Source organism: Agrilus planipennis, unplaced genomic scaffold (genome assembly GCF_000699045.2).
Source record: "Agrilus planipennis isolate EAB-ADULT unplaced genomic scaffold, Apla_2.0 scaffold113, whole genome shotgun sequence".
Taxonomy (NCBI): domain Eukaryota; kingdom Metazoa; phylum Arthropoda; class Insecta; order Coleoptera; family Buprestidae; genus Agrilus; species Agrilus planipennis.
Genome location: NW_020442452.1, coordinates 793,009 through 803,097, shown reverse-complemented (window position 1 = coordinate 803,097; position 10,089 = coordinate 793,009). Strand labels below are relative to the sequence as shown.

Here is a 10,089-nt window from a genome sequence, read left to right as displayed (position 1 = left end):
TTTTTTCCATATCTTTCATATTTCGCGAGATAATCGAATTTGCAATAATGCCATTCCATTATCGCGGGTGCAACGTTTAGACGCCTGTTTTAGTTTATCTTTATTAAATAAAAAACATTTTAAATAAAATTAGTCTTTGAAAGACTACATTTTAATATGTTCTCTTTATATAAACTAACAAATTTTTTTAAAAGCCAGGGGAAATGTTCAAAGTGCCTTCGCGGGTGCAACAGATTTGGCCCAACCTTCCCAGATCACAAACAAAAAACATATAAATCTGTTAATTCTGATACAATTAATATTTTATGCCTTAATATTTTGAAACTTAATGAAATAACAAAGAACATAAAATGAAAACTCTAATCAAAATAAAAATAAAAACAATTATTTATTAATTTTTCATCAATCGCGGGTGCAACACCGAATTATCGCGGGTGCAACCCGTCTAATTTAAGTGAACATAAACATGAATTTTACTTATATAGGAACTAAATTTGAGATCAAACTATACTTATTAGGTACAATTATACTTTTGTTGTTGATTATATTAATTATTTCTTTTGAAACACGTCAATATCTGAAGAAAATTCTGAAAATATATTATTTCCATCAGTCTTTTTCTTTGGCGCTTCCAATATTGCAATAATGTCTTCAAATTGCACATCTGCTATGTCATTGAAGATTTCTGAGAATCGTTTACCATCAACCGTCGTCATAAATTGAACTCTGACTTCTCCATCTTCATCCATACCACTTAAACACAACCCCACATAACGATATTGAGTTATTTTCTTGCCGGTTCTGCTGAGCAATTGTACGAGGATATACACACCAGCGCAAATATTTTTCGGTAAGAAAATAGCTTGGTCATTTTCATTTTCAGGACATGCTTCTGGTAATAAATTTGAAACTTGAAGAGACGTTGATGGTGTTTCGTCATTTAGACATTCATTGTCTGAATCAGTGTCTGAATCACTGTACACATCAGAAACGCGCAATTTCTTTTTAAGTGGCAACAAAGATTTGCTCTGATAAGAAACTGAAGGATCAGGACTCGGAATTATGTTTCGAGAATTTTTCTGATTCGTAAGAGGTTCCAAATCGTCATCGTCCCAATCATTATCTGCATTAGAGGTGGGTTTTGGCGACAGTTTCAAAACTAGTGTGCATTTCAATTGAGACAGTGATGTGCGCGCCACAGAAATGTTATGAGCGTCTCCAAACTGGAAGAAATGTTTAGATTGAATACCTGGTATATTTTTCAGCCCTTCCCATTGATTATCCAGTATGGCTATCTTTTGTTTAACTTCTTCCTTCGCTACAAATTTAAAGATGATGTTCTTAGAGAGGCTGCGTGCTAAATCATAGAATTCGAAGGGGCTGTTAACAATAGCTTTCCGAGACTTAACCGCGATCCACACTGATCTTTTGACACTTCCACCTAATCCATCAACTGCACCTTTTCCGTGTGAGGCAGCAAAACAGTTCCATTCGAGGTGATCGAATCCATATTCTGCTTTGAGTGAATTCATACTTGCCATTACATATCGATTCTTAAATTGTGCCGCGCAATTGTCGCTGAAGATATACAAATATGTAATGTTATCAGAGAAAGACTTGATGTACTCAAATATCTTTTGCAGGAAGAGATGCACAGTATATTTATTGTGACTAAGTTCATCACTTACTATGACCAATGAATGAAGCTTATCGGTAGTCCAAATACAACACGTGAAAAGCGTAACTTGTGCATGAGACCAATGTGCTGATTGTATTTCGTATTGACTAATTAACGCGTAATTCTCGGCAAAATCTATCTGTATGACAGCTTTCTCACTGGTCAGGCCTTCTTTTGTGTTTTGGAAGTAATCCGATTGTATATTCTTAACAAAAGAATGGAGCTTAAATTTACCAGTGCTGTCATGTAATTCTTCTAGTGCTTCATTGAAAGGTTTGCTAATTACGATCTGTTTTGGTCTCTGATTCTGAAAGATCCAGGCCTTCCAATCAACACATGGATTTGAATCTAGAGTAAAATCCCAAATGTTGGATTCTTTACATGCATCGCAACTGCTGGACATGCATTCTTCATTGTTGACACTACATGATACCTGTTTCAGAAGCTCTTGGTGAGTTTTGGGAAAGTCCGTCGCATGTTTCGAAATGGCCAGTAGAAGATTAATATAATTTGAGTGCGTTGTACATACGCAAACATTATGAGGAGTATCATTAATTGGCAGAACGTGAGCTGGTCTCTCATTATAAAAGGCAGTCTTGCCTACAGATATTTCAGGATGAGCTTCTTTAAAAATTTCGTAGGCTTCTCCAATGTTCATAATCATTGTTCTTTTTTGGATTCGCATCTTCACTCCTGTATTAGACTTGACTGTTTTCGCATCTTTTATGCCAGGCATTTATCTGCTTATGTCATCCCTATTATAAAAATCACAAATAAGTTTTTTTACTTCATCCGTTAGCTTTCTAGGCGTTCCTTTAGGGGCGTTATTTTCGTCAAAAGCTGCAATATTGAATTCAGAAGCTATTTTTTTTACAACTGCCACTGCTTTGGTGGGACTGGCTGGTAGATTACGTTTTATTTTTGCCACCGCCTTTCCTAGTGTGCGAGGACTTCTGTAGCTAGTAGATGATTGTTTTAATTGTTCTTCCTTACGTCGCTTTCTAGTTGCCTGCATTCGTTCTTTGGATCTGATTCTAGCCAATATTTTCAAATCTACATCTGCCTCCATCTNGGATGCAAATAAGTTAAAAGACCCATTAAAATTATCTTGTATAGTTTTTAGATTTTGATCGTATGAGTTAGTAATGTGATGAGCAAGAGATAGATATTGGTTTTGCTTTTCTATTGTCTTTTTCTGATTATCAAATAATGTTAACATATTACTTTTCATTTCATCATATTGATCGCTATCGACAGTACCAAATAAATAATGAAAAGCGTTCCCTATACCATTGATCAAACCTCGTTTTTGTCTGAATGGTCTTAATTTGTTTATTGAGTCCTCAATTTCAAGTAAAGTATTATCTAATAGATGGAACAATAAATTATCCTGTTGGTATTTAAGTATGCTACTTTTAGTTAAGAGGTCCAGATAGGTTAATTTAATAGAGGTGAGATTGATACTATATACAAAATTATGATAGTGAGAGAAGCTGTATGCATTTCCTAGCGTTTCTTCTAGGTAAGTGATCTCGTTATCAAGTTTAATTATTTCTATTCCTATTGTTAAGGGAAGGACCAGCAGGAACACCCACATCTGTAACAACGGAAACATTTCTTTTAATTCTTTTTATTTTACGCTTCGGGTATTTCTTTAAGGTAGTATGATTTGGTCCTATACCTACAATATGGGTGTCTTTCTGTTCTACAACATTTACCTTTTGATATCTTGGTAATACTTTATTGCGTTTTTCATTTTCTACATATATATTAGCAGGTAAATTTTCACTTGGTAGATCCCTAACGTTTTGATTTAATTTATTTAACGCCTTTAATTGTTTTTCTTGGCAGGGACTTGTTATTTGATCATATAGTAACTTTAATTCTTTCATTCGTTTTTCAATATATTCGGTAGGTGTATTGATTTGAATTACTTCCATTTCACCAATGTCTTTGTAGGGTCCATATATTATTTCAAACGGTCGTAGCTTAGTAGTGCCCTGATAAGAATTATTATATATAAATATTGCCTGTATCATTAAATCGGGAATGCTTTCGGTTGGGTTGATTTCCTTAAGTGCCGTAACTTTTTCTTTTAATGTGGAATGTAACCTTTCTAATGAAGCAATAGTGGTCGGATTTTTAATTGAACCTAAGTGTAGATCTATATGATACAGTTTGCAAAAATTCCTAAAATGAGTATTATTAAATTCAACTCCTGGGTCGGTAATGATTTTACCAGGTATGTTGTGATGATTAATAAAGTGTCTCAATTTCCGTAAGACTGTGGTAAAGTTTGAATCACTAATGTAGTATGCCTGAGCATATTTGCTGAAATGATCAAAGAAAGTAATAAATTTGTGACTATCTAAAGTGAATAAATCCATTAAAATATTTTCGAATGGTCTAGTTGAAATCATTGGTCCTTTATATGGTGGTCGATAGGGATTTCTGTCATATTTAGTTTTATTGCATGTATCGCACTTATTTATGACAGATGTGATTAATTTTTTAAGATTAGGAAAATAAAATTCTTTTGAAAAGTGTTGATAAGTTTCTTCGATACCATTGTGGTTTACTTCATGGTAATTAATAATTTTTTCGAGAGCTTTATCTTTGGTAAGCGGGGATAGATTCAAGTTAGTTTTTAAAATTTTAACGTCATTACGCTTGCGTTGAAATTCGTTAAATAGAATTAAAAATATTTCATATTGAAAATGTTCATCAAACTGTTTATCAAAGAAAATTCTAACTTGTTTTGGTACTTTCAATTGATTGTCTTCTAATACGTGTTGTAACCAGGGAAGGGCATTTTGGTCCTCTAAAGTCAGCGTACATATGATTCTACTTAAGTTCGCATTTTTTGTTGTGAACTTCCTTTTTCCTTGTTTAATTATAAATTGTAATTGAAAAGTTTGTAATGGACGTTCAGTTATAGTCAAACTAGGTATGGGGTTTTCTTATGCTGAATGAATAGTCACCATGTCGTCATCTTTGTCGTTGGGACTGTTAAAATTTCCTTGTTCGTCTATGTCAGTAATTAGTCGTTCAAATTCTTGTGGATCTGCATTATTGCACATGGATTCGAGATCTAAGTTTCCAATTTCATCGTCTTCGAGCGCATTAATCTCTATACGAGATAATACATCCGCGACATGATTTTCCTTACCTTTTATGTGCCTGATTTCAAAGTCATATTCCGATAGCTTTATTTTCCATCTGGCTAAACGACTCTGGGGTTCATTAAGAGAGTTTAACCAGACTAACGGTTGATGATCAGTCTGTAATAGAAACTTGCGGCCGAATATATATGGTCGAAAATTTTTGCATCCTTCTATGATTGACAGCAGTTCTGTTTCTATCGTACTATAGTTTCTCTCGGCGTTATTGAGGGTTCTCGAGTAAAAAGCTATGGAATGGTGATCTTGAGAAATAACGGAACCAATGGCCTTATCCGACGCGTCAGTTGTAATGAGGAATTGTTTATTGAAATCAGGATAGGCTAGTATAGGTGGGTTTTTAATTAGCTCTTTTATCTGATTGATAGCATTAACATATTCTTTATAGTTTACATCTATTTTTGAGTTTTTCTTAAGACACCTAGTTAGGGGTAACACAATTTTAGCGTAATTACGTATAAATTTCCGGTAATAACCAGAAAGTCCCAGAAATGATTTTAACTCTTTGGTTGTTTTAGGTATTGGGAAATTGTTAATTGACTTAATCTTATCGGGATTCGGTTTTATTCCTGAAATGGTAATTACATGTCCGAGGAAAGGGACTTCCTTTCTCAGAAACTCTGACTTATCTAACGAAACCTTGAGATTATCCTGCTGTAACTTGGAAAAAACTAGTTTTAGATGCAAAAGATGGTCGTGTAGGCTTTTAGAAAATATGGCTATATCGTCCATATAGACGAAATAAAACTTATATAGGAATTCTTTTAACACCTCGTCCATCATTCTTTGGAAGGTAGCGGGCGCGTTTTTTAACCCGAATGGCATTCTTACATACTCANAAATAAAACATTATTGTTAGTAAAATTATAAATAATAAACTTTTACAAACAAAAGTAGTAATTAATGTGTTTGTAATTACGTAGAATATTTAAAACATCTAACGATTATAAATAACATCTTAAATAATATATAAAATACTTAAAACTATGCTAATTTCTTTTAAAAATAAAACATTATTGTTAGTAAAATTATAAATAATAAACTTTTACAAACAAAAGTAGTAATTAATGTGTTTGTAATTACGTAGAATATTTAAAACATCTAACGATTATAAATAACATCTTAAATAATATATAAAATACTTAAAACTATGCTAATTTCTTTTAAAAATAAAACATTATTGTTAGTAAAATTATAAATAATAAACTTTTACAAACAAAAGTAGTAATTAATGTGTTTGTAATTACGTAGAATATTTAAAACATCTAACGATTATAAATAACATCTTAAATAATATATAAAATACTTAAAACTATGCTAATTTCTTTTAAAAATAAAACATTATTGTTAGTAAAATTATAAATAATAAACTTTTACAAACAAAAGTAGTAATTAATGTGTTTGTAATTACGTAGAATATTTAAAACATCTAACGATTATAAATAACATCTTAAATAATATATAAAATACTTAAAACTATGCTAATTTCTTTTAAAAATAAAACATTATTGTTAGTAAAATTATAAATAATAAACTTTTACAAACAAAAGTAGTAATTAATGTGTTTGTAATTACGTAGAATATTTAAAACATCTAACGATTATAAATAACATCTTAAATAATATATAAAATACTTAAAACTATGCTAATTTCTTTTAAAAATAAAACATTATTGTTAGTAAAATTATAAATAATAAACTTTTACAAACAAAAGTAGTAATTAATGTGTTTGTAATTACGTAGAATATTTAAAACATCTAACGATTATAAATAACATCTTAAATAATATATAAAATACTTAAAACTATGCTAATTTCTTTTAAAAATAAAACATTATTGTTAGTAAAATTATAAATAATAAACTTTTACAAACAAAAGTAGTAATTAATGTGTTTGTAATTACGTAGAATATTTAAAACATCTAACGATTATAAATAACATCTTAAATAATATATAAAATACTTAAAACTATGCTAATTTCTTTTAAAAATAAAACATTATTGTTAGTAAAATTATAAATAATAAACTTTTACAAACAAAAGTAGTAATTAATGTGTTTGTAATTACGTAGAATATTTAAAACATCTAACGATTATAAATAACATCTTAAATAATATATAAAATACTTAAAACTATGCTAATTTCTTTTAAAAATAAAACATTATTGTTAGTAAAATTATAAATAATAAACTTTTACAAACAAAAGTAGTAATTAATGTGTTTGTAATTACGTAGAATATTTAAAACATCTAACGATTATAAATAACATCTTAAATAATATATAAAATACTTAAAACTATGCTAATTTCTTTTAAAAATAAAACATTATTGTTAGTAAAATTATAAATAATAAACTTTTACAAACAAAAGTAGTAATTAATGTGTTTGTAATTACGTAGAATATTTAAAACATCTAACGATTATAAATAACATCTTAAATAATATATAAAATACTTAAAACTATGCTAATTTCTTTTAAAAATAAAACATTATTGTTAGTAAAATTATAAATAATAAACTTTTACAAACAAAAGTAGTAATTAATGTGTTTGTAATTACGTAGAATATTTAAAACATCTAACGATTATAAATAACATCTTAAATAATATATAAAATACTTAAAACTATGCTAATTTCTTTTAAAAATAAAACATTATTGTTAGTAAAATTATAAATAATAAACTTTTACAAACAAAAGTAGTAATTAATGTGTTTGTAATTACGTAGAATATTTAAAACATCTAACGATTATAAATAACATCTTAAATAATATATAAAATACTTAAAACTATGCTAATTTCTTTTAAAAATAAAACATTATTGTTAGTAAAATTATAAATAATAAACTTTTACAAACAAAAGTAGTAATTAATGTGTTTGTAATTACGTAGAATATTTAAAACATCTAACGATTATAAATAACATCTTAAATAATATATAAAATACTTAAAACTATGCTAATTTCTTTTAAAAATAAAACATTATTGTTAGTAAAATTATAAATAATAAACTTTTACAAACAAAAGTAGTAATTAATGTGTTTGTAATTACGTAGAATATTTAAAACATCTAACGATTATAAATAACATCTTAAATAATATATAAAATACTTAAAACTATGCTAATTTCTTTTAAAAATAAAACATTATTGTTAGTAAAATTATAAATAATAAACTTTTACAAACAAAAGTAGTAATTAATGTGTTTGTAATTACGTAGAATATTTAAAACAGTCTATTTTAAACGTTATTTATATCCCCATGGATACGTATCCGTTGTTAAAGTATTTATTATTCTCTTGTCATCATATGGGCTAAGTGCGACCTTTCTTTGTTTGACTGTATAGACGTTATGTTTTTTAGAAATAATTAAATTTTGATTGGCCTCTATGATTTGATTATAGAATAAACATTTATAATAATCATCAAAAGTGATTCCTCTAATTGTTGCCTTTGTTATTCCTTTAATTTTCTTCGTAATATCTGTATTATTATTTTCTTTGTTAAAAAGTCTGATTGCATACATTTTCGATCTGAGTCCAATGAATTCAGAAAAGATTTTACCATTGTTTTCATCTTTCATTAAACCCATTACTTTTTTATTCGTTAAAGGTATATTGTATTCATTATCTTGTGAAAAGTCTGATGTATCAAATTTATGTAAATCACATTTTATGTGATGGTATATATCATCGACAAAGAATTGATATATGAGTGAATCTGTATCAGTATAGAGAAGTTTAGCAGAATTAGAAAATTTATTTTGAATGTAATTATAATGAAAGTCATACAGTACAGTTTTCGAAATGTCAAGAATACAAAATCCTACGTAAATTGGTTTATTAAATTTAATATTTAATCGTTCCATCTCTATTATAATAAATTATCTGGTCGCTCGTAGAGGCTTGTACTTCAAAATTTTCGTTTTCAGTCATTTGCTCAGTTATTATCAATGTTATTAACTGGTATATATGCGTTTCCGAATTCGTCATAAACGTATCCGGCTTGTTCTTCGTCATTGTCGAATTGTCGTTCGGATTCTAAATTTGTCAATTCTTGAGATACAAAGGTGGGTTTTTGTCCTGGTCTAAATTGAAAGTAATTTTGTCCTACTAGTTGTTTATCAAATCGAGAAACGGTCCTCATAGAAACGTCGCCGCTCAGGACGTTGTTTCGTGGGTAATTTTGATGATTAAAATTTTGGAAATTATGTGTAGGTCTCACTGCTATTAGGGGTTGTTGTCTTTGTTGTTGAACGAACACAGGATGAGTTTGGGGTTTTATAAACGGTTGGATTACTTGTCCAGGTATAGTAGGAAATGCATTCATTCTATTTGCATTATTAAAATTAGAAAAATTAAGTTGTGGTCTTAAACTACTTGTTTTAATCTGCTGTGTGGGTGTTATTTGTTTAACAGGCTTGTAATTTTGAATTTTGCACATCTTACATACTCAAAGTGTCCGTTTTCAACTGAAAAGGCTGTTTTTTCAATGCTTTTTTCGTCTAGTGCGATCTGATGAAACCCCGAGGCTAAATCAAGAGTGGTATAGTATTGACATTTGCCTAATGAATCTAATACACCGTCAAGGGATTGGGTACTTGTCCTCGATTGTTTTTTTATTAAGGTCTCTAAAATCAATGACCAATCGCCATTTCTTGTTTCCGGAAGCGTCCGTTTTTTTGGGAACAATCCAGACCGGTGAACTGTATGGGGAAATTGACGGTTTAATGATATTATCGTTTAAAAGATTTTTAATTTGTTTTTGTATTTCAATCTTTTAGTTTTTGAGGGTATCTGAACGATTTTTTATAAACTGGGTCATCGTCGGTCGTCCTAATATTGTGCTTGACATTAGTTACTGCAGTTAATCTCGATTGATCCTTATGAAAGATAGATTTAAATTGCTTACATAATTGAATAATTTTGTTTTTCTTTTCGTAATTCATATGTTCAGTTCGAAGGTCTGTTAGAGGGTCAAATTGACTGTTGTCATCTAGTAATAATGGGTTATCGGTAGTATATACCATTTTTGTAGTACGATTTGTCCTTTGCTTCAAAATAGGCCTCAGTTTCGGCGATCACCTCTTCATTCGACGAAAATTTTTTCCCAACGAGCATTCTTTTGAGATCTGAGAACAGGAAGTAGTCGCTGGGGGCCAGATCTGGAGAATACGGTGGATGCGGAAGCAATTCGAAGCCCAATTCATGAATTTTTGCCATCGTTTTCACTG

General features: G+C 29.4%; 1 protein-coding gene across 1 annotated transcript in view; it reads right to left on the bottom strand.

Annotated features, from left to right (window-relative positions):
• Positions 1-8,077: 8,077 nt before the first annotated feature.
• LOC112906429 overlaps positions 8,078-10,089 on the bottom strand; it is an 11,961-nt gene continuing 9,949 nt past the window's right edge. The window contains exon 2 of the mRNA XM_025980525.1: positions 8,078-8,724. Within this exon, the coding sequence (XP_025836310.1) occupies positions 8,104-8,724 (621 nt within the window). The 3' untranslated portion in view covers positions 8,078-8,103. The remainder of the gene's footprint in view (positions 8,725-10,089) is intronic.